The sequence below is a fragment of the Drosophila grimshawi genome, unplaced genomic scaffold, assembly GCF_018153295.1.
Source record: "Drosophila grimshawi isolate 15287-2541.00 unplaced genomic scaffold, ASM1815329v1 contig_848, whole genome shotgun sequence".
NCBI lineage: Eukaryota > Metazoa > Arthropoda > Insecta > Diptera > Drosophilidae > Drosophila > Drosophila grimshawi.
Window position 1 is genome coordinate 20,072,090 of NW_025063692.1, and position 25,412 is coordinate 20,097,501.

Here is a 25,412-nt window from a genome sequence, read left to right on the forward strand (position 1 = left end):
CGCCAATAGGAGCCGCCGGCAGAACTCTGTTGCTATCTTTATTCGTGTTTTTGCTGCGCAGTCTGGTGACAAAAACTATCGATACTATCGATTGTGGTGCAGCTCTAGCGACAACCAAAAGCGAAGTAATTTTTGTGCTTTTGTGCCCGCCGCGCCACTGAAGCAGTTTTATTCTATTATTTTTTTTTTCGTTCAACTTTTGTGTGATTCTCTACGCATTTATAGCCAATAAGGAACAGCTATTGTAAATTGCTGTTTTAGTGTATATGTTGCGTTGTACATATAAAACGAAAAAGGGAAAACCAAAACGAAAAAACTCCACGCAAACACTTTGTGCCGGTTTCAGCAGCCGAATTTGCAGGTGAGTTCAACCAAAAGAGTTAATTGGTTCTCATTCCTTACACCTATATCAACTTATGTAAATTTAATATATATATGCATTTAGTATATGCAATTGTGTACATAGCCATATATAACTTTGTGTGTGTATGTGTGTGTGTGTGTGTGTGATCATGCAGCAGCATTGAAGACAATAAAAAAAATGAAGTGGGATGGCAAGAAAGCAAGCGAGAATCGAGCAAACAGAATGAGTGTGTGTAACGCAATGTTGAAATACCGGTGTCTCTTTGTGTGTGTGTGTGCCTACACATATACACACATACACATCCATATGTCCCACTGGTGGTTGTGTGTGTGTGCGATAGAGACAGAGAGCGCGACTTGAGCAGTTGGTTTGAGTGAGTCATTAACCGGCCTGCGCGCCGCTGTGTCAACGTTTTCCATAATATCCAAATTTTGCTGTACTTACTTGCTAAAAACATGCAACTAACACAGTTTCAGAATATGAACAATAAACCAAACCCAATCAAACAGTGGCAACACTCTGGAAAGTGAGAGTGAGAGGCGTTCGATTAATGCTCAATGCTGAATACTGTGTGCTGTCGCGCTCTCTTCGCCGTCGCCATAAATCAAATTCGCCAAAAAGTCTGTTAAATTTTTGAAATCGCAGCTCAAGTTCGCCTTAAAAGCTGATGGCGCGCGCGCGCCCTATGCGCTAGAGGGAGAGCGAAACAATGCAAAATAATGTGAGAATTAAAATGTTTTTTTTTCTGCTTTCTGTTTTCTTATGTGAAATGCGCCAGCTGCCATAAATCACTGTCGCTGGCCGGCGGCTACCTTTTTGTGTTGTTGCAAGCGCTTTGCTAATGTGTGTGTGTTTGGCAAAGCGTGTGAAAATTACAATCAATGGCGCGATGCAACCACCGTTTTTCCATCGTCGCCGTCGAAAGTTTTTCCACACGCACACAAAGAAAACGCTTGCTGCGTTGCGTCGTCGTCGTCGTCTTTTTCTTCTTGGTTTTGTGTTACCGTCTTTCTTTGTGTCTGCAGGTCGCTGCTCACTTCCGTCTTTATCATATGTCACCTCGCACACACACACATACGTGATATACATAATATGCACTCATGAAGCATACATACATGTATGTGTATGCGTGTTATATGTGTAGTTAGCAGAATATCTCATTAGCATTAAGGCACATTTTCGAGTTGAAAATTGGCGGTGTTGCCCAGCAAAAAAGCTAGTTTTAGCTATGCTTCAAAAAACAAACAGAAATAACTTATAATATTTGTGAATCGATGGAGGTGACAGCATGTCAGAAATTTTGGTACAAATTCTCAATATTTTATTTTGTTAGTTTTATTTTATTTATTCAGAGAGTTAAAAAAAAAAAAAAACAGATTTAAAAGGCTGATAGAGCAACACTGGTTATTACAGTTTTTGTTTCGAATTTTATTGAACCGGCACTTTAGTTTGCTGTTCTGGTTCTTTGTGATTTGTCCAGCATCTCAACTCAACTCAACATTCCCCAGCTATTTGTAACGGTTTGTTTTGTGGCAACAAGAAAGTCGCCACAAGCTTGCGCAAAAGAATGAAGAAGAAAAAAGAAAACAAAAAAATAAATAAAACCGCAAAGCAGCCAAGTTCTAAGCAGCTTCACTCTTCTCTGCTGCGTCGCCAGACCGAGAAGAACGAGGGAGAGTGAGAGACCGAGACCGAGACCGTGACCGGGGGACCGAGATCGGGACCGGGAGGAGCAGAAAATTGATTAAGCAGCGGATGCTGTGGCGCTATTGTTTACACTCGCTCACTGGACTGGCAACGCCAGTGCGCTCTCTTTCAATATACATATGTATGTAAGTGTGTATGTGTGTGTGTGTTCATTCATTATTTGATTTATCGGTCGAAAGTAGAACGATTCGCAATTAGCTCCCTGAACATGGCCAAAACTGGTAGGCGGCAAAATCAGTGCTTAACTCTCTCACTCTCTTCTCTCTCTCACTCTCGTCTCTCACTCTCGTCTCTCTCACTCTCGTCTCTCTCTCTCTCACTCACGTCTCTCTCTCTCACTCACGTCTCTCTCTCTCATTCACGTCGCTCTCTCACTCACGTCTCTCTCTCTCATTCACGTCGCTCTCTCACTCTCTTCTCTTTCTCACTCTCTTCTCTCTCTCACTCACTCTCTTCTCTCTCTCACTCACTCTCTTCTCTCTCTCACACTCTCTTCTCTCTCTCACACTCTCTTCTCACTCTCTTCTCTCTCACTCTTTTCTCTCTCTCACTATTTTCTCTCTCTCACTATTTTCTCTCTCTCACTATTTTCTCTCTCTCACTCTTTTCTCTCTCTCACTCTTTTCTCTCTCTCACTCTCTTCTTTCGCTCTCTCCTCTCTCCTCTCTCTCTCTCTCTCTCTCTCTAGCTGAATGTCTCGTCAATTATCAACTTATATCTCTATATATACACATATGTATATACGCTGCTGCTCATCCAGTAAGCTGAGACAAAACCAGTTTTGAGTGGCAGCGTTGCCATTTTGTGCGAAATTTGCGTAGCTACCAGTGAGCAGTATTTGTATTATTGGCTTGCATAAACAAAGCGCTGCCAAGGAGCAGCAGCAGCAGCAACAGCTACAGGTAGGCACACACTACACTCCCTCCCTCCCCATACCCCCCTGCTGATAACTCGGCGCGTGAGCGTCTATAATTCTTATTTACACAATATGAATGTTAAGTTGCACAACAACAACGCGGCTAACGTGTCGCTCGAACGATGAGAGTACATCATATTCCATATTATTTGCTGTTCACCCTTTAATTTAATCGTGCTCGTGACTAGCGACGCGCTCATCCCTAACTGTGACCACAAACGAATGTTGCTCCTCCTGCTTAATCGTGTATGTGCGTGTGTGTGTGTGTGTGAGTGTGTTTGGCATTGAATTTTTTTTGCACAACAAGAATCAACAGCAATTGAAAGCAGAAGAAGCAACAGCAGCAGCAGCAACAGAAGACGCGCGCTGACGTCATCGACTGCCGCCTGTTGAATTTTTATTCGGAAGGGGCGAATATTTTTAGGTAATGGAAATTAAACCGAATTTACAATTTGCATTTTGGGCGCAGACAGCGATGCGACAGCGGCGTCAGTGAATGGCAACGTCGTCGTCGACGTCACACAGAATTTCGAACTTGGTTTTCGAACTTGAAATTTTTGATGGCGCTGCTTTATTCTCGCTCTCTTTGACTCTCTGGTCGCTCTCTCGCTCACTTGTGCTGGCCATGAAACGCAACTGCCGACTGCGCAGTCGTCGCTGTCGCTGCACTCTCACTCATTTGTTTGCTCATGCGTCGACTGCGCTGCTTTTGGATGGCTTTGGCTTTACATGGTTTTTTTTTTTTTTTTTTGTGGGCTGTGCAACAAGTGTGTGCAGCGGCTTGTTGTTGTTTCTTTTATTTTGTAGTACCGTATTTTATGTAAATTAACCAAAACGAGTTGTTTTCGTTATGCTTGAATAATTAAGCGGGCGCCTAGGCAGCGGCGCGTACAGCGTATAGTAGTAGTAGCAGAAGCAGCGACGTCGCGCGTTACGTAACAATACGAAAAACGTTAAAAGCAAGCGCCTGCTTTCAAATTTCAATGAGCGTTGCCAGCGTTGCCACCTGGTAGCACCAGCAGCTCCACCAACACTTGTATTACGCTCAGCGATCCTCACTCAAAACTCAAATTGTGCGCATGCATGTGTGTTATTGCTGTGAAGCTCCAAGCTCCAGCCGCGTGACTAGCTTTTTGGGGGCTGCTGGCCGGCCATTACAGTTTCATGGGAGCATCTCGCGAGAACCGAAAGCCACCGCCCCCCTTCCCGCCTCTACCATCGTCCGTTGCACACAGATAAAAACGCTGTGCGCTCGCATTCGCTGCGCTGCGCGTCGTCCGTTGGCTCATTTCGCATTTGACTTTCGGTACGTGCAGTCGGCGGCAGCGCAGAAAACAAACTGTCGAAAAAAGTGTTGAGCAACCGTTATTGTTGTTGCTGTTGCTTTCATTGTGAGTTTTGCTCTTCCTTTTTTTTTTGTTTTTGTTTTTCTGCACGTGTGCAAGTGAGAGAGAGAGCGAGCGAGAGAAGAGTGCAAGAGCGCGAGCGCAACTGTGGATTATAGTGAGAACTTGGCGCGCGCTTTTATCTTTGACTAAATAGTGTATTTGCATGTAAGTACAAATATTTGTGTGTGTGTGTGTGTGTGTGTGTGTGTGTGAGAGCGCATGTGCATGTTTTGGTAAATTTCGTGCTTTCATCAACTCTTCTGTGCGCTGACTGGCAACGCCTTAAAACTGCCGTGCTGCCGAGTTACCGAGCAGTAACTGCTATCCAGTCAGAATTACTTGCCCTTCACCCACTTAGTGAAGAATTTAATCAAAAGCCCTCGCCCTGACTCAGGCAGAGGCTCTGCGTCGGTGCCGTCTACTCGTTTAGTGGGTCAAATGCCGAACGACCTCCGGCGCCGACCCAAAATGATCCCGTTCGTTCACCTACCACCCCCCACCCCCCAAAACAGCGTCTGCCTTCTGTTGCTATCTTATCTGCAAATAGTCTTTAAGCATTGCGTGCAACACACACACTCGTATGGATGTCGACGTCGACGTTCTCTCGATCTCCTCTTCTCTTTCTTTTCCACATGGTTTGTCCATAAAGAAAAAAAAAACGGCGTGGGAGAGCTTTTACTTTTTTTTTGTACTCGAAATGCTTTTGAAAGTGAAGCAGCGGCGAATGCTGCGACGCCAACTGGCTGGCAAGTCAAGCAGCGTCGCTGACCTTACATTGAGTGCGAATGAGTGTAATGCGTATGAAGAAGAGATGAACGGGACAATATGCAAAGTGTAATTCAAGGCAGACATCAACATCCAACAATGAATTCCCGTTCATTTTTATTGCCTCTTTTGTGAGTGACTTTGAATTGCAATTTATTGTGCTTTTTCCTCTTTTCTTTTTCATTTTTGTAATCCCCTGTGTTGTTGTTGATGATGTGCGAATGTTAAATGAATGTTAAACATTTAAACCCATGCGAAAAAAGTGTGCATTCATTTAACCGACAGAAGAACCAAACATTTCTTCTTCTTCCTGCCTTCAACGAGGCAATGCAATCAGAGCTATAAATTTGTGATTTACTTCAAAAATGTAATTATTTTCGTTGATTGCGTATTTTATGGTGTGTCGCTATTCTTTTTGTGTGTTTGTTAGAAAAAACAACAACAAATAGATAAACTATTTTTTCAGTGGTTAACAGTTAACTGTACACACACCGACACACACACACACATACGCTCTCACACGTAATGTTCTAATTTGGGTTGTGATTGCGACGACGCCTGCGTCGCGAATATTTCTCGTGATGTGCGTGTAAATTGATTCATGTGTTTCTCCACTGTTGACGTTGCTTATTATAATTACAATTATTACTGGCCTTGCACCTGCCACTGCAACTCCATTTGTGGGGCTTTGTCTGAAGCTTTAGCAGCAGAAGCAGCTGCTCAGCTCACCTAAACTATGCGTTAGTTGTACTCTCTCTCTCTCTCTCTCTCTCTATCTACCTGTCTCCCTCTTTGCTACTTCTTATGCACTGTTATTGATATGCCTAGTCGCTCATATCACACAAAATGCCGCATATTCCTCTCTCCCTCTTACTCAATAAGTGTGAGTGCGAGTGTGATATTTCCTGTGCTACTATCGTTAGCAGCAACAATGTTTTCCAGCTACTGCTTTTGACTGTCTTTGCTGGCTCTGCTCTCTCCCTCTTTCACTCTCGCTCTCTGTCTCTCTCTCTCTCTCTTTCTGTCTCTCTCCAGCGTAAGCTATTGCTGCTGCTGCTGCTGCTGTTGCTGCTAAGCTTTGACGTTGTTTCAGGGCACCACATGCGCTATTATTAAATTTGCCATTTAGTCAGCAGCAAACTTGCTAACGCGTCTGTACAAAGCATCGCACGCAGCAGCAGAAGCAGCAGCAGCAGCAGCACTTGTTGAGCAGAGTTTGAGCACCAGCAGCAACAGCGGCTTAATACCGCCGCCCTCCGTCGTCCCCCTTCGCACACTCACTCAATAAACTCACTCGTCGCGCTCACTTCTCCAACTCTACTCTCCTTTTGGGAGTCATCGAGTCAGCAGCAGCAAGTTGTTTTTATTTGCTTTTTTTTAGACAGTCGCGACGGCGCGCTCGTTTCAATCAGACGCAAAGTTCTTTTTTCTTTTCGGTTTTATTCCGTGGAAATTGCAATTGGAATAAATGTCGTTTTTTTTCGTGTGTTGTGTTCAAGTGCAATTTGTATGAAAGGTAATAACAAAACATCGCCGCAAGTAATACAAAAAATAAAAATAAAAATAAAAGAAAAAAGAGCAACAACAAAAGCAACACTATTTCGCTTGGCTTGGTTGGTATACAACATCAAATTGAACCTAATACATTAAAGCAAGCAACACATGCATAGAAATTGCCCGCCGACTGGCCTGACTGGCTGGCTGGCTGGCTGTCTAACTGGCTGGTTGTCCAGTCAACGGCTTTTCTAAATTGACATACTTTCTAAAAGCGCTAGTCAAGCGGCAGGCAGGCAGCAGCAGCAACGACAACAACAACAGCAGCCAATCTGACCAGCAAAAAGCAATAACAACAAAAACAACAAGTAATGGCTAAGTGCCACAAAGCAAACGCTGCTTGCAGCAGGCCAGGGAGGCGGCAGTCAGGTTTACAATGGCGGAGACACAGAAACAGAGACAGTGCCTCATAAGCAAGTAGTTGATAGACAGCAATATTATCGTCAGCCAACTTCAATTGTGTGCTTGACAAGCTTTTACTTAGCCTGGTCAGCAACAGCAACAGCAACAACGGTAACAGTTGATTGCACTTCATCATGCCTATATTTCAGCATCAGCTTGAAAAAAGCTTACAAAAAAAAAACAATTTTCGAACAAGGCAAATGCAAATATTGCATTAGAATTGACAATGCCAAATTCAAATCCCTTTTTTATTTATTATTTTTTGTATTGTTTAAATTGATTGTAATCAAATGCAGTTACTTTAAGTAAGATCAAATAATATGCGTTAAATGTTCGTTTGTAAGAAATGGCATGCGAGATGCGCGTGCTCAAAATGCATTTAAATTGCCTCTTTAATTTATGTTGTTAATATTTTTAAACGCTAAACCTTGTTGTACAGCATTCAGCAGAGAAGATTGATCTCTTTCAGTTTCTCCCTCTCCCATTCTCTCTCTCTCTCTCTCTCTCTCTCTTTATCTATCACTCATTTCTGCAGTTGCAGACTTGTCTAGCTGTTTTGTGGGGCACAGGGGGGTTGGTTGATTGGTTGGTTGGTGGATAGTAGGAGGAGGAGGGAGGCCATTGGCCGCATTGCTAAAATTCCGCAGCTTTCTTTTGTCTTTTTGCAGCTTTCTTCAGCATTCAGGGGCTCAACGAATACATTTTCTGATGTATTTAGCATCTCTCAATGAACGCTTTTAACGCGCCCAAAAAAAAAAACAGAAGATAAAAACTCTCAGTTGAAGGTCACAAAGAGTCTCGTCGTATTCTACACTCAATGCGATGAGTTAATCTCAATAAAATTTATGCTTCATTGACTTTCAGCCTTCCAAATTCCATTGATTTAATTGTGTTTGTCAAAGCGCAAATGTCAAAAGCCGCAAAAAAAAAAATAAATAAATAAAAATATATATATATATATATATAATATATACATATATAATGTATATATATATATATATATGTGTAAGGGAACAGGTTCTCTTTAATTTGAGCATTCGAAAATGTATGTTGTTGTCGTTGTTGTTACAGGTGAGTGCTTACAAATGCTCACTGATACGATACAGCAGCAGGCATTGCCTAGTTGTTGCTCATTGCCTTCGCACGCAACCTTTTTTCAAAATACAACTCTGCCAGCGCCTCTATGACGAGCTTTGCACTGAGTGCGCCTTTTTTAGTGCTGTTGCGCCAAAGTTCAAGGTGTAAACAAAATTACGATAAATCTTGTTAATAAACTGTGCATATTAGTGTGTGTGTCGCGATCTTTCTCTCTCTCTCTCTCTTTCTCTCTCTTTGCGTTCATCCGCAGCAGCAGTAGCTAGCTGCAAGCACGTTTAAAAATAACTAATTATTAATTGATAAAATGACTAATTGTGCACTTGCTGCGATTGTTTTGTCGTATGTGATTTTTTTTTTGTGGTGTTGACTTTTTGTTGCTTTTGCTTTTGCATGCGTCAAGGTAACAATCGTCAGTGGCACACAATTTAATTTAACGGCGCTTCGCGCTGATGAATCAGTTAAAACTCAATGACGCCAATACTCGTTTATAGCCAAAGCCAACCCATACCCATACTCAGTTAACATTCTGATAAATATCTGGCCAAAACACTTACACACACCTACATAACACAAGCCAAGCAATTGTCTCTGCTTCAGAATAGGTTCTCTTGTCGCTTTCGCCTTCTGTGCTTATTTTCTGTTTGTTCTTTTTTTTTTGTATATATAGATATATATTTTATTGGCTTTCGGTTTCTTCGTACTCGATTGTTTGTGTCGGCTTTTTCGCTATCATATGACCCATTTAGAGTGGGGGACATGGCCAATAAATTGTCTAATTTGATGGCTGTGTCGATTAACTTTCGCAGGAGCTGCGCATGCTCAATCCAAAGGACATCAGCGCTTCTATCCCGAAATAAAAATTACTTTGCTCTCACTCTCTCTCTCTCTCTCTCTCTCTTTCTCTTTTTCTCTCTCACGATATGTGAGGTGAATTTGATGCCGCTGTGTTTGCTTTGGTTTTAATGTTGTTTTAATAACAGCTGCGATGTACACGATATGTCACGACGCAGTCTCCAACTCGTGTTTTCTTTTCTTGCTTGTTCATGTTTTTTCTTCTGTTTTTTTTTGTTCTCTTTTGCTCTGCATAAATCAATCGAAGAGCAAAGCGTATTAATCCCCACTATGATTTGTGGACTTGAGCGGATGGCCCAAATTAAGATTGGATGGATAGTCAATTAATTAGCCAGTGATATATAAGACTGCAGAATATTTGAAAAAAAAAACACACACACACACACTCACACTCACATACACAAGCATATAATAGCACTCAAAGTGGAGACTTTGGGAAACTCTACAATTGAAGTGCGATTGAGGCTGCGACTGCATATATCATATGCATAACCTCAAATCTCAATGTCACGCATATTAATACTTGTTTTTCTTTTCAATGTATATGTCTATTGTTTATGGGGGTCTTATTGTTGTTGTTATTGTATTGTATTTGGCTTTGTTGTTGTCTTGAAATTAGCTAACGAGTTGCGGCTGCGGCTGTCATAAAATAAGTTGCAAATAATAAAAATAATAACAGCAAATGGCAGATGAGACGACGATTCGTCGCTTGACTTCTCCAATATCTTTATCTCTGTTGCGCTCCAACGCTTAGGCTGTTTGTGTGTGTGTGTGTGTGTCTTGTGTTGCATCATAAAAAATTGCTCGGCGCACAGTTTTGCATACACAAATTGTAGTTTCATAACCAAACTTTATTCATGCAAAAATAATTACATTTGTATCTACACATTCATATATATATACAGTTATTTACTGAGTTTTTTTTAATAAACCAATTTTCACAAGGCTTAAATACGTGCATGCATTGAAAGTACAATCTAAAAGTCCACTTTTTTGTTTTATTTAAAGCAAATGCATTGATAATAGTCACATTTTTTTTTGCCAGCACTGTAAATATGTAGGTATGAATGTGCATGGCTTACACGCGGAGCGAAACGAAAGGAAAATGAAATAATAAACGTTGACTGACATACATGCATACATATATACATATAAATAAATATATAAATACTTACATACATTTGCATGCATGAGCAGGTGTGACCGTATTAAGTCTAGCGCATAAAATATAAGAAACAAAAATCAAAGCGATAATAAAATTATACTGAGTGCTTAAACACTCAATTTGCAAGGCTTGAGAGAGGAGCACCGTCTGTTCAAATGAGCTTTTTCAGTGTAACGGTTAAAGGTACTTCTTAATAAGCCGGCGTCAAGCAAGTAGCGCATGCCATCTAGTGTGGTCTAAAGAACAGAGGATGAAGGCGATAGAGGGGAGCGAAAGAAAACGCTCTTGGTGCGTGTGTGCTTGCGTGAGTGCGTGCTTCTTCACTGCTTTTGCTTTTGTTTATCGATAACGCAATATTGCGGGTGGTGAAAAAAAGAACAAACGACCCAATTGTTTGTTGCTGATTGTCTATTTGCCAATTTGTAATTGTTTTTTTCTGTCTTTTTCGGAACTCCTCTTTTTTTTTTGGGGCTCGGGCTTGGGCCTCATAAAAAATGCTGATATAAATTATTTTTGGAGCAATTGCTAAACAAATGAGCATGCGTCTGTGTGTGTGTGTGTGTCAGTGTGTTGTTAGATAAGATATGCACATGATTTCATTGTACAAATACGGGAGAATAGTTTGCCAACGGAAGTGACGTTGACAAAAATCGAGAACAACAAAAAAAATAAAAAATCAACACACCCGCATTGCAATGGCAATTTTATTTTATTATTTGCTTTGTTTTGCTTTTGTTTTAGTGTTGGTTTTGCTTTTGCTTTTGTCTACTGTGTTAAACAAAACATAAAACATTCTCTCAGCACCCGCCCACACCACACCGACAACGACTACAAAACTGTGTGCATTATTTTGATTGCCTTTTTGCGGGTACCGCAATAAAAACGGAAAACATGTTCACAATTTGATGTTTGCTTCAATGCACGTAGAGCGGGCGGACTTTACGTGGCCAAAGCTGATAAGCGACACGTCTCCGTTATGTAACATAACCCAATTGAGATTATTATGGTGTGATACATACTCTACGACAACAGCAACAACAATCGCAACTACTATAACTGGTCAGCAGCACACAGAAAAACACGTAGTAACTGTTGGCTCAAATTAGCTAGTATAAAAAGTTTCCATTGATTGTGCTGCAAACAACAAAAAATTGTCAAAACATCCAACTGCTGTCAGCTGCCCTTCAAAAGAAAACCCAAATAAACAAAAGCGAACCCACAATGTTTGCTTTGTGCTTGTGTATGTGTGTGTACGGCTGTTTTTTTTTTGCTGTTGGCAACTTTTTGTCAAATTGACAAAAACAATTAACAGACTAAGCAGCACAATAAAATAAGAAGAACGCGCTTAGTCATTTAACTAACGGTGCAATGATGTGAGCATTACGCACTCTTTCTCTCTCTGTCATTTGCAATGCAACTTTCAAATTGCATCAGTGTTGGTAAACGCAATTCATTTTTTAAAATAAATTTCTTGCTCTCCCATTGTTCTACTTCTCTTGGCGCCTTTAAATATATTTCTGATGCGTGTCATATTAATTATGGTGTTGCGTTGCTGTTATTGTTTTATTCCATTCCTCCCGCCACCCAACACACTCCATGTCCCCCTCCCCCCACCTATCTCTCCTCCTTTGCTGCTGTTGTTTTCATTACGAGCGCCCCATTTGTTTGCTATCAAGAACATTTAATTTGCTTCATTAAATTGTCACATTTGGCAGGCGGCCCGCCTGCTTGCTTGACTATTTTTTTTTGCTTTCTGTCTTTCTTACTTGTCCTTACTTGTTCTCATTCACAAAACACAACAGATTGAGAAAGAACCGGTAGAGTGGAATGTGCTCGATCTGGAGATGCTCTGTGCCATGTTTTAGAAGTTTGAATATGATTTTAATTCTAGAAAAACAAAGTATACTTTAATAATTGAATGCACTTTATTTTTAATACGGTCTAACACAGTTTTCAATAGAAAATAAGCCATCTAAGACTGTGGAAAAATGTAATGCGTTCTAAACTATAATATGACAAACAAAAAAGTAATAAAAAAAATATACATATAACACGTGATCATCCACCCCTTTAATGTTTCTGTAGGGTATCAAAAAGCGACAAGCAAAAAAGAAAAACAGTTTACTTGGTCAAAGAGGGAGAGAGAGAGATCTATTCAATCGCTTGATTGCTCAATTTTAATTATTGACCACAGCAAGCAAAACGACCAAAGTATTAAACAAAGCAGCGTCTGAGAGTTGTGGCGAGCGTGGGAGAGAGAAAGAGATGGTTGTACGAAAATCAAGGCACCATGCAAAAAAAAAAACGCATAATTGTTGAAATTAAAAGTTTGGCGAAGAAAATGTTGTTGGCTATTTATTTCATGTTTACTTGTTATTATTATTATGATGCTTATTTAACGACTCGAAATGAAAATGAAAAGTAAAAGCAAATGTGTAAGAAGCGCGCTGCTTTTGCTTTTGTTGTTGTTGCTGCTGTTTTTGTTGTTGCTGTTGTTGCTGTTGTTGTCATTTCGCTTTCATGTCTGTAGTTATTTGGCTTCCATTGCGCAGCTGCTTTGCGTTGCGCTGCGCATACGCAATATGAACATGACGTCGCTCTCTTTGTTTCTCTTCTTTTTTCTTTCTTTTTTTTTTTGGTTTTTTGTTTTACGTGCGCTTTGCGCTCAAAAGCTCATTAGTTGTGTGTGTGTGTATCTGTCTATCTGTGTGTGTGTCTGTCTATGTGTGTGTGATTTGCGCTGTTGTTCCGGTGGTCAAGCAATAAACGTCAACGTAAACTTAAACTTAAACGTAAACGTAACCGTTGCCCCGCTGCTTTTAGCTTGAACTCATTAAATGCAGTTAATGGATATTAAACATAAACAAAACAATGAGCAAATGTTGCGCGTGGGTTAACCCAAGCCAGATTATGTAAGCTCAGCATTAAAAAAGCATAACTCAGCTTGGCAGCAGCAGGTGGACATATTCTTCTTTTTATTTTTTGCCGTTTGACTGTTATCGATAACTTAAGCTGCACTCATCTTGCGCTACGCATATTTGCTCAATCATTTTCATATCCGTTTGTGCCGGTAATCTTGAAAGCAAGTACTCCCTTTCCTCCTCTCTTCCTCTTTATTCCCTACACGAACACGACGAAAAAAAAAATAGGAAAATAAAATATCAAGTCACAGATTAAGCAAAGGCGAACCGAACAAATCGAATCAAATGGCAATCAAATGCTGTCGGAAATGACGCATGGTGTTGTTTGAAGACTGTGGATGCATAGAGCAAACCTACTCGCAGCGAAACTGTTAATTATTTTTTTTTGTTGCTTGTGTTTGTTTGCATAACATGCAAATGATTCATCTGCCATCAGAGCTTACCAATCTATATGGCCCGTTTTATGTTTGATTCAAGCTAAAGGAATTTGTCGCTTGCCGGCCCTGTTGCTGATTAGCGGCGCAGCTCATTTACAGCTGGCGCAAACAAAATGAGCTCATTTCAAAATTTGCTGTATGAGTTCAAGGCAACCATATAATATTAACAACAAAAAAGTTGAAGCAAATGCCTGCCTAACGACATCCAAATACTCTTGTAAAAAAATATTTTTGAAAATCTTGCAATCTCATTTTATTATTGGAAAGGAAAAAAAAGTTTATGGAAACTTAATCAATTTCAGTTGTTATTTATTTAAAGTTTACATATGGTTTAATATGTAGCAGTTGAGTAGGTAACAGTATCTGCTAGTCGGTTACTTTCGACTGTGGAATTCTTACATGCTTACTATTTCTTATCTGGAGCAGTATCGTAATAGTTTTATGAATCAGAATTGAATTTTGTTCAACATCTACCAACATTCGTCGTTTTTTTTTTTTCATATTTATTTACGATAAAAAAGACGACTTGGATGACACGAGCATCAATTAACAGGAATTTGTTTTTGTAATAAATACCAATGCGAATTCCCAAAATAAATCTTGTGTAACAAACAACTTGACAAGGTTCATTTATATAACTTTGGACTGGAACATAACTTATATATATATATATATATATATATATATGTATATATAGAGATACATATGTATCCAAGTGTGGGCTTGCTAAGTGTGTATTTATGAAGTTCACGCAGAAGCGATAATAAAGTCGGCATGATGTCATAATTTGTGCAAACCTAACAATAATGAAAACCGAAACTTTGGAATGTCTTCTGCCTGCCTTTGCAGCTAATGATTATTAATTTGCATTTCGACGGAAACCGTTTGTTCAGGCCCGTTTTAAACTCGTGTATGTATATATATATATATATATGTACATATGTAAACATATGTATGTAGCCAAACAAATATGGCGTCGCGTGTGACGTCAGTTAGTAGTAGCAAAAAGCGTTTCAAATGTCACACGTGTCAAAATGTCAATTGGATTTTCATTACGTTGACAGTTTACCTTCAATAAAAATACAAAAATACAAAAAACAAAAAGACAAACGAGCACACAAACATCAACAGCATAAATAAACGCAACATTAAAACATGAATTTCATATTAGATTTAGTTGAGTTGAGGAAGCAATCGTTTTAAATGACTTTAAGGGTCTTCTTTCTAAATGAGTTCACATTTTTTTTTGGCGCTCGGATTGGTGTCGCTTTTGTGTCACTTTGGGCTGCTGAGCTCAATCTAAAACTCTGTCCGAAAAGAACCTTAGCAGTTGTAATCCTAAAACTCACTCTTTTGCCACATTTTATGTTAATTTTATCATTATTATTTATTTCTTCGAAATATGCGATCGCAACATGCTATATCAACATTTCTTTGGCTACAGTAAAGAAAAGAAATGAAAAAAAAATGAAAAAGAAAGAAAAAGAAAAAAATTGTTGCTGCTGCATTTTGTTTGTCAATGTGCCAGGTGAAACTCGAAATAAACATAGCAGATATGCCAGCAGCACATGCGCCAATAAGTGATATATACAGCCAGCACTGTTGTTTCTATATATAGGAATTATGATCGTGAGCTTTTCATTTGCAGTCGCCTGAAACGTGCCGCAAGCAAAGTTGTCTTACGCATTTTTCACCGATCGCCAATTGTCAATCCAGTTTGTGGCAATCTCTTTCAACACTCTCAATTAATTGCATTTCTCTCCTCTCATTGCAGTAGTACGAGCAAAACAAAAGCACAATAGAGGAGAGCATTAAAGAAGAAAAAACACAAACACAAACACAAACGTCAAATACTTTGTGCCACACCCAAGAACCGTTCAAATCATCACCATCAACAACTGGGCAACTAGGCAAGCAGCAAAATGTCGCCAAAATCGGTAAGTCAACAATCTAAATAGTAATAATAATAATAATATTAAATAAACAAAAGGAGCAAATGCATTAATATCTTAAGCAAAGGCTTTTCAAAAATATATGATTACAATCAACAAGTGTCAACAATATACAATGTTGTTATTTGAGAGTGTTACTATTGGTGCATAGTAGAAGAATGTAGCATATTATATATATGCTTGATATTGAATTGAATTGAATTTTAATCGTTATGCAATCAATCACAGCAGGCCATCAAATTAATGAGAAACTCATTTCATGTTTGAGAACTGATAACGACTACCGAAATAGCTCTAAAGTGGAAAGGAAACAAACTTGTAAATTATGATAGATTATCAAATACTTGAACGCACTCTTATCACAGAAATCGGCGCAAAAATATATATATATAGATGTAGAGAGAGAGAAAAGGAGAGTTGTTTCGGTGAGTACTTGCTTATCAATAATGATTGGCAGTAAGCCGATGAAAAATAGCGTTAAACTTAAACTAACCAAAATACGTCATTGGCAGCGTCATAAACTTGGCTAACTTAGCCTGACGTCTAATGCGTCAGTCTTCGATTTGAATCTGCGCCAAAATCAAACTGTGATGACGTCAAACATTTGCTGGCGACGACGTCATTATGCAGACGTTCACTTCACTCTCCGCCCGCCACCCACTTGACGAGCCACACACTTGGCCTCCATTTGCCTCTCTTTTGGACGACGACGTGCAAAACACATTTCGCTTAGACTTGATTTGATTTGATTTGATTGACAGCAAAAATGGCTAGCAAAAACGTCAAGCAATAAATCCGTCAATAACTTTCAGTGTCATCTAAAATAATGTATGGTTTTTTTTCTCATTGTTTTTTTTTTTTTTTTTTTTTTTTTAGGAAATAACCATTAACTTATGACGTTTATAAATCGTAGCCATGTACCACAATTAAATGACCTACAAATATGTCTCAAGATAAATCGCTAAGAGATCGACGAGCAACGAGCTTTCACATGTACATATCAAAAGATTTTGTGCTTTTACACCCACGCAACTAATTATTATTGGAGCACACACACACACACACACAGACGTAATTGATGTGTGTGTGTGTGTGTGTGCGTGAGTGTTTGTTTGGCCGGCGTTGGCTTATAGGCTTGGCTAATTGCAGCTCTCTAATAGACTAATAAACTGACAGCCAACGCGTCGTATGAGTGACGCTGATTTGTTTATCCAGGCCGGGCCCCTTAACGCTACTGCCCACTGCTCACAAAGAGAAAACAAACAGAAAGTGAGAGAGAGAAAGAGAGAGAGAGGCAGAGAGGTACATAGCAAACTGTACTTAAACTAGTCTCACGCGGCAATTTAGTCAGTTGTGTCTATTTTTAGCCACGTAATTAACATACAATTACAAAAAAAAAGCTTTAAAACAACTCAAATAAACAGCTAAAAAGAACATTCGAATAGATGAGGAGGAGGAGGAGGAGGGGGAGGGGGCTACTAATAAGTTCCGCTGTCCACCACAAACAACAAGAAACAAATCCCATCGCTTTACGTAGCCCGCCCCTGCACCCGCCCCCTTTTACAAGCTGCTCACGTGCGGCTTGGGTTGTTTGGGGCACTTTCTCGCCAATGGCCTTACTGACTCTGCTTGTCGGTCTGCCTGTCCGTCTGTCTGTCTGCCTGTCCGTCTGTCTGTTTGTCTAATCGACTTAAATACCAAGTGGCGCTTTTCCATTTTCCACAGTTGTCGCTGGACAACAGAACGGGGCGCATTGTCTTTTGATTTTCTTCTCGATACTCTCACTCATATCTCTTTCTGCCTCTCTCTCTGTGTGTGTGAGTCTGTGTGTGTGTGTGTGCGCGCCACGCGCCATCGAAATCTTTGCAACTATTCAAAATCTACGGAAAAACGGCTGGCTGCCCAAAATGGTCGTCGTCTCCGACAGCCGTCCGCGTCTCTCGCGCTACGCCGGCAGCGTCAAGCGGAAAACGGTGCGTCTCCAGTTGTCCTCCACATGTTGCACTTGGTTGCTTTTTTTAAATGTTTTTTTTTTTTTGAGTTTACAAATACCAAATAAGGGGGAGTATTTGAATGGTGTTTACAAAAGTGTGAAAAACATTGATTTATATTTATTCAATAGTAAAGCGGAGGACATCTAAATTTCGCTACAAATTACAACAAGAAAAACCGAACGAATGTTTCTATAAAATCGATAAGATATAGTAATCTGATAATTGATAATTGCATGTCCAAGTTTTTAAGGATCATAATAACGAGAGTTGTTCACGCAAGATCGAATCACTCAAATTTCGATCGGAAGATATAGTTACTCGATCCGGTTGATTTCGCCATATATATATATATTGGCTGCAGTATATAGACGGATATATGCCAAGTTATTACAATTTGGGCAAACATCAGATTTGGTTGTTTTTATTTTTTTTTCATGTTTGCCTTGTTTTATTTTCTCGAAATTAGCATATGTATAGATACATATATAGAATCAAATAACTTGTTTCAAATTTCTGAGCCTGAAATCGAGGTTGCGTGCAACTTAGAAAACAATTTATTGCGAACCTGTCGATTAGCTGAAAAATCGTTAAAAACAGCTCGATGACTAAAGATTTACGCACCTGTTGTTCTCTGAATATTTACAACAATCAAGTTTTAATACGAAATTGATTGTTTGATTATTGACTTAAAAGACTGGATGAGACATAACCAGGTCTTATAAGACTTGAATTGTACAGGATATTTAGTACTCATTAAATGCATAATTCAATTAAAATGTGGCACACAAATGGGATTATTCGCCAAAAACAATGTGAAACTGGTTTATGTGCAATTATAATCGAATTTCTTTCGACTGCCGCCAAAATTGACAACATATTCAACGTTTTCAAATCGGGGAGTTATATAAGAGTTTGCCCATAATCTCTGATAGTTTTATACAAGTATATTGAATAATTCACAATTTTCCTGACTGGCTATTTCCGACAATTGCAATATTTTCTTGTTTTTATTTTTATTTTTTTTATGGTTGTTTTATGGTTTCCGGCTTCACCAAAAACTACGTATAACATGCAGCTTATCGTAGGCCAACATTTGCGCATAGCAACGAGCAATTTGTCATGCTGCAGCAGCCTATCAAAATGTGACAAATCGTCGCGAGTAAAGCACAAAAGGGGACAAGAGGGAGTAAAGACAATAAGGGGAGAGGCGGGGGGTAAAAGTTGGAGCATAAAGCAGAGTCGTCAACTACTGGTTGGTTATGCGACTGTTTCCGTTGCCACATTCACATGATGCACTGGGGCCAATGAGCGAGCCATGCTTGTATGCACGTATTCATGCACTACACATAACAACAACAACAGGAACAACAACAACAATAACAATAACAGCAACAACAACATGCATTAACCCACAAACGTTAATTGGATTGAAATGAACGTTTTCAATTTCCTTGCATTGTGTCACGTTTGATTTGCATTGCGAAAAATACCAACGAGAGCGAAAGAGACAGAGAGGGAGAGAGAGATACAGAAAAGCAAAAAGTAAAACGAGATAAGTAACAGTTATAACAATAACTACAACACAACACGTTAACTTAACGTTCGCCGACAAAACAACAAATGCAAAACAAAAAAAAAAAGTAGTTAAAATGGGAGACGAGAACTGGAACCATCTAGAAAACGCGTAGCAAGCTTAAACCCAATTATGACTCATTTGGTTTTTTGTTATTTGTTTTGTTTTTAGTTCATGACAACTGTGCAAGTTGCTGTCCATTTTTGCAGGTCATAGAAAACTTTATAGTAATCATTATTGTCCCCCAATCCCCAATCGAAGCAAAAGCTAAAGAAAGACAACAATGTTATCGATGTTCATTTGTCTGCATAAGATCACAATCAGCAAACTTATCGATATTAAACTAGAACAGTGACAAACAAATCGATTGCTTGATCCCTGAAACACTTTGATAAACAAGCAAAATTACTGTCACACTATGATTAGAGCGATGTGAGCGGTAACTGTCAAAGGTGGATATATATAAACATATATATATATATATATATATATATATAGAGATCTGTGTATGTACGAGTAAAAGTGGGGAAACATGTGAGGAGTGCACGTGTCTGCTTTTTCCGAGTCGCCGTACAACCGACTGGGAAAAACAGTTTTGGAAAAGCACGCTCGAAAAAACCGGCAATAAGTAATCAACCATGACAACAACAACAACACGAAGAATCGCATAGATAGCAAATTGATAGAGGGTGAAAGGGGGAAACGATTGCAATGATGGTTATACAAGCTCCTCCCCCCCAACACTGTCACATGGGCGCTCAACGAAAGAGAACGACAACCATCAACCATCAAGTTAATCAATTTGGTTAGCGCGTGGGCGATGCGTTGTCAATTATCAAAGCAAGGGCGAGGAGTGGAGTGTATATGGTGGTATCCCACCAGTCAGGTGGGATTACACAAGCTAATAATGTGAACGAGCTTGACTCTGCCTGCCTGCCTGCCTGCCATTTCTATTCAATCGATCATTTGAAAACTATCTCTATACTTATCTCCATTCCGTGAAAGTATCCTTTTGCTATTGTCCTCGATTGGTCGACATTAGCAATGTCAACTACAATAAATTCAAAATTTGCCATTTACTAATTGAAAGGTTTCTTTGTTGTTACTCAAGATCAGGCCTATCAGAGATTTGGTAGATTTGTTTATGCCTATGTCAAAAATTTTACATGTTAATTTATAGCTTTTTATGCACTTATCGCTCAACTGGTTTAATTTTAGTCTGTGTCAAAAATAAATTGACAAGTCCGAATTTATAGCTTTTTATGCTATCGAAATGCTCAATCAGAATTGAGAAACTATTTATTGTTTTACAGAATGAACACATTTGACACATTGACACACACAATATATATTTAACAGATGGGTTGGATGATGAGCCCATTTCTCAATCAAAAGTTATTCAAATAGTAAAGCTTTAGTTTGCCAACAGTCGGACAGGATCGGTTAGTGATGGCAGATCAGATCAGGGGTTGGAGTTGTTGCAGTTGTCTGCTGTCTGTTTCAATATCAATTCAACTCTGTAGATTTAAGATGATTCACCGATATACGTATATACTACAATATGTTGCAATCTTTGCGTGTCCTTGCAGCTAAATGTGCGCGTCACGACAATGGACGCCGAACTGGAGTTCGCCATTCAGTCGACAACGACTGGCAAACAACTGTTCGATCAGGTGGTCAAGACGATTGGACTGCGTGAGGTTTGGTTCTTTGGTCTGCAGTACACGGACTCCAAGGGCGACTCCACATGGATTAAGCTATACAAAAAGGTGAGCGAATCGCAATAAATACATAAACAAATCATTATTGTCGACATTAACTATTTCCATTGGGATAAACTTAAGTATGTTGTTCGGTGTAGCGAGTATTAAAGGTGTTACGCATTTATGTTTAGCCCGAATCGCCGGCCATAAGAACGATCAAATATTTGAAACGTGTTAAGAAATATGTGGACAAAAAGACAGCTGATGGCAATGGACACACCCAGACGGATGAGAGCGAGGAGGATGATGACGCTGACGATATGGTGGGCGAAACGAACCAAATACAAACAATACAATGATGTTTCTTCCCCCCCACCCCCTATTGCCAAAAAACCAAGCCACGCTACGAAATAGAAAACAATGTTGTTAGATATATATATATATATATAAAATATGTTACTCACTCATGGCTTTGTCTCAAGAGTTAAACTAGAAATGAGTCAGCGATTGGTCATAAATCTGTAAAGATTGCTAAATGCGAGAACAATTGTTTGTAGAGAACATTTGCTTTTACTTTAAGTATAATTATGTTTTGTTTATAGTTGGCCAACATCTCGTTGTTGGTTCCACAAATAAACAGCCAACATTGACTTAATTAATCGCTAACAAATTGTGCCGAGTCCACTTTAAGTAGAGTCGTAATCTTCTTATTTAGTTCACTTTTGCATGCATGCCCAGTCCAGTCCCAATCCCAGTTTATTGATTGTCAAACTAGCTAATTGAATTGAGAATTGAAAATGTTTTACATGAAACTAAATAAATAAATATAAATATAAATATTCTTCATTAACAAACATGCTGCGCACTTTGCACCGTTTCAACTGAATACAACACACACAAAAATGCACAGACTGGATCAATGCCGTTCTCGACATGGGTAACCCAATTGGGCAATATATATCTATCTATATATTTATTTTGAAGGATTTTTAATGAGAATCATTTGTTATTTGTTGTTGTATACTAATACAATTGTTGTTGTTGTTGTTGTGTTTAGGTGATGAATCAGGATGTCAAAAAGGAGAATCCTTTGCAATTCAGATTCCGTGCCAAATTCTATCCGGAGGATGTGGCCGAGGAGCTGATACAGGACATCACACTGCGCCTGTTCTATCTACAAGTGAAGAATGCCATATTGACCGATGAGATCTATTGCCCGCCGGAAACGTCGGTCCTGCTGGCCTCCTATGCGGTACAGGCGCGCCACGGTGATCACAATAAAAGCACCCACACAGCCGGTTTCCTAGCGAACGATCGCCTATTGCCACAGCGCGTCATCGATCAGCATAAGATGTCCAAGGATGAGTGGGAGCAATCGATAATGACTTGGTGGCAGGAGCATCGCAGCATGTTGCGCGAGGATGCAATGATGGAGTATCTGAAGATTGCCCAGGATCTGGAAATGTATGGCGTTAACTATTTCGAAATACGCAACAAAAAGGGCACCGATCTGTGGTTGGGCGTCGATGCGCTCGGCCTCAACATTTATGAGCAGGACGATCGATTAACGCCAAAAATTGGCTTCCCCTGGTCAGAGATACGTAACATTTCATTTTCGGAGAAGAAGTTCATCATCAAACCGATCGATAAGAAGGCACCCGACTTTATGTTCTTTGCGCCGCGCGTTCGCATCAACAAGCGCATCCTGGCCCTCTGCATGGGCAACCATGAGCTCTACATGCGTCGTCGCAAGCCCGACACGATCGATGTGCAGCAGATGAAGGCGCAGGCGCGCGAAGAGAAGAATGCCAAACAGCAGGAGCGGTAAGTCGTCCATTGCCATACATCATCATTTGTCCTAAATGTCATCATTTTATATATGTGTAATTTGTTCTTATTGGTGATTGGCAGCGAGAAGCTGCAGCTGGCACTGGCAGCACGCGAACGCGCCGAAAAGAAGCAGCAGGAGTATGAGGATCGGCTGAAGCAAATGCAGGAGGAGATGGAGCGTTCGCAGCGTGATCTGCTCGAAGCGCAAGAGATGATCCGACGATTGGAGGAGCAGCTGAAGCAGCTGCAGGCCGCCAAGGATGAGCTCGAGCTGCGCCAGAAGGAGCTGCAGTCTATGCTGCAGCGCCTCGAGGAGGCCAAGAACATGGAGGCCGTTGAGAAGGCCAAACTGGAAGAGGAGATCATGGCCAAGCAGCAGGAGGTGCAGCGCATTCAGGACGAGGTCAATGCCAAGGACGAGGAGACCAAGCGCCTACAAGACGAGGTCGAGGAGGCACGCCGCAAGCAGGTAACCACTTTAATCACATTCTCCCATCACCTCCAATAATCCAACTCGCCTTTGTCGCTTATCTTAACAATTATCTGATTACGTTTTGTTTAGGCCGAGGCTGCTGCTGCACTGCTGGCTGCATCCACCACGCCGCAACATCATCACGTTGCCGAGGATGAGAACGAGAACGAGGAGGAGTTGACGAATGGCGATGCCGGCGGCGATGTGTCCCGCGACCTGGACACAGACGAGCATATCAAGGATCCCATCGAGGACAGACGCACGCTGGCCGAGCGCAACGAGCGCTTGCACGATCAGCTCAAGGTGCGTTCAAAACAGCAGCAAACCCAATCAAAAAAAAACCAACAAGTTGCGAGGCAGGGGGATTGGATTCTATTATACAATATTATGTGATCCGACACGACAGAAGAAGATAACCTCTTAGATAAATTTGTTTTTCTACGTTGATAAGGATTGGGGGCTATATTTGGGCGGTTTATGTAAATGTTTACGGCGGCGGTAAACAGTTCGCTTATCTCTTGTCTCTTATCATATGATTTTTAGAGTTTTCAAAATACCCAGTACAGTCATAGTCATAGCTGATATAAAAAAAACGTATAGATTCAGGTCGACAAATACAAACGGTTCGAATTTAGCTCTGGCCAATAGAGATGTATAGGCAAAAATTATTCAAGGATCGCCTTCAATTATAGTTACATCTAATGCTAAAGTATTTGTTCAGATTGCAAGCAAGATCCTTAAGATGATGTCCATGTTCCATAGCGCGGATCAACCAAATAGATGTATAATGTAGTATCAACTCAAGCAAAGACGATTTGTGAAACATTTTAGTCTTATTGAAATCGCATTCGATCTGCATTTCAAGTCAAACTCATTTTATATATTTATATCATATTTTTGTCTCGCTCTTTTGCAGGCCCTGAAGCAAGATCTGGCGCAGTCACGCGACGAGACGAAAGAGACGGCAAACGACAAGATTCATCGCGAAAATGTGCGCCAAGGTCGTGACAAGTACAAGACGCTCCGTGAGATCCGCAAGGGCAACACAAAGCGTCGCGTCGATCAGTTTGAGAACATGTAAAGCGTTTGACCACGCCCCATTCTCTATTCCCCCTTCCACCACGCGACACAGCGCGCTCAACACAAACTGACCAGCCCCACTCCACCCTACACCCTCCACCCTCCACCCTCGTTCCCAATCAAACAGACAACTATCCAATTTAAATGCAGATTAAGAATTTGGCAGATCTATTTTCATTTTGTCAGTGTGGACTTAAGGAGAGAAAGCGCATCGTTAGTTACAAATAATAATAATACAAATAATAGAAAGATTCGCTAATGCTTTGTAGACAGTGTTAAACAACGCACCCGCTCTCCCTTCTAGTAGCCCCTTCTTACCCACATTAACTTAACTTAACTTACCTTCCCTTACCTTACCAGCCACCACATCTCGATCAGTCTACCCATCAATTATCAATTTTGTCAATGGTAAAATGGTCGCAAATCTTGTTAATTACACAACTCACACGCTTCCCGTCCGCAAAACCCAAAACATTTTCTTTGTTCATTTTGTGCGCGCATCGAAAAGAGAGAAACAACAAATATATTAGAAATAAACAAAACAAAAACTACACACACACGCTATTGCATTTCGCCGTTATAATATTATTTTTATTACTATATAATTACTATTTTTTTTTTAAATTTGTATAATTAAATAAGAATTTGATTAATTGTTTCTTAAATTAACTTGCAAAAGAAAGAAAGAAGAAAAAAAACAAAAGGAAAAACAATATTTTTAATTATTATTACAAAACAAAAAAAAAACAAAAAAACGGAAACACAAGTGAAAAAAAAGGAAAAAATATATTATAATATGTATAAACTATAATTTTCTTCTTTATTTTTATTTAAAAAAAAAAAACATTTTTTTTAAAAAACTATTGTGGAAAACCAAACAAAGCGTTTTTAAATTAAACAATAAAAATGTAAAACAAAACAAAAAAACAACAAACCTCAACAAATCATTTGTATAATCCGATTCTGGCTGGAACTACAATTTGGCCGGAGTTTTAAATTTGGGAACAGCGCCTAGCAAAAAATTTAATTGCCTGCCATAAACTAATTATCCAATATTTTTCAAAAATTGCAGGTACATATATTAACCACCTAAATGATTATATGACCCCCATAAACTGGGGTTTCCCCACCTGCTAGGTCGGGTTATGTAAAAAAAAGTACCTTAATTTATGGTCACATATTATTTTGAACGATGGCGTTATGGACACCTGGGTGCCATAAAACCCGGATTTTTTTACG

The 25,412-nt window shown here is 39.8% G+C and overlaps 1 protein-coding gene across 6 annotated transcripts; it reads left to right on the forward strand.

Annotated features, from left to right (window-relative positions):
• Nucleotides 1-105: 105 nt before the first annotated feature.
• Nucleotides 106-24,726, forward strand: LOC6564683 (moesin/ezrin/radixin homolog 1). 6 transcript variants are annotated; one of them, XM_032738543.2, is made up of 9 exons: nt 4,442-4,540; nt 15,344-15,506; nt 20,678-20,857; nt 20,983-21,114; nt 21,702-21,728; nt 21,849-22,615; nt 22,703-23,090; nt 23,184-23,396; nt 24,010-24,726. In XM_032738543.2, the coding sequence occupies exons 2-9, from the start codon at nt 15,492-15,494 to the stop codon at nt 24,172-24,174; spliced, it is 1,887 nt and encodes a 628-aa protein (XP_032594434.1). In that variant the 5' UTR covers nt 4,442-4,540; nt 15,344-15,491; the 3' UTR covers nt 24,175-24,726. The 6 variants fall into 6 exon arrangements, with proteins under 6 accessions (XP_032594437.1, XP_032594436.1, XP_032594434.1 ...); XM_001991371.2 differs by lacking the exons at nt 4,442-4,540; nt 15,344-15,506 and adding an exon at nt 17,254-17,494; XM_032738546.1 differs by lacking the exons at nt 4,442-4,540; nt 20,983-21,114; nt 21,702-21,728 and adding an exon at nt 106-361.
• Nucleotides 24,727-25,412: the final 686 nt, after the last annotated feature.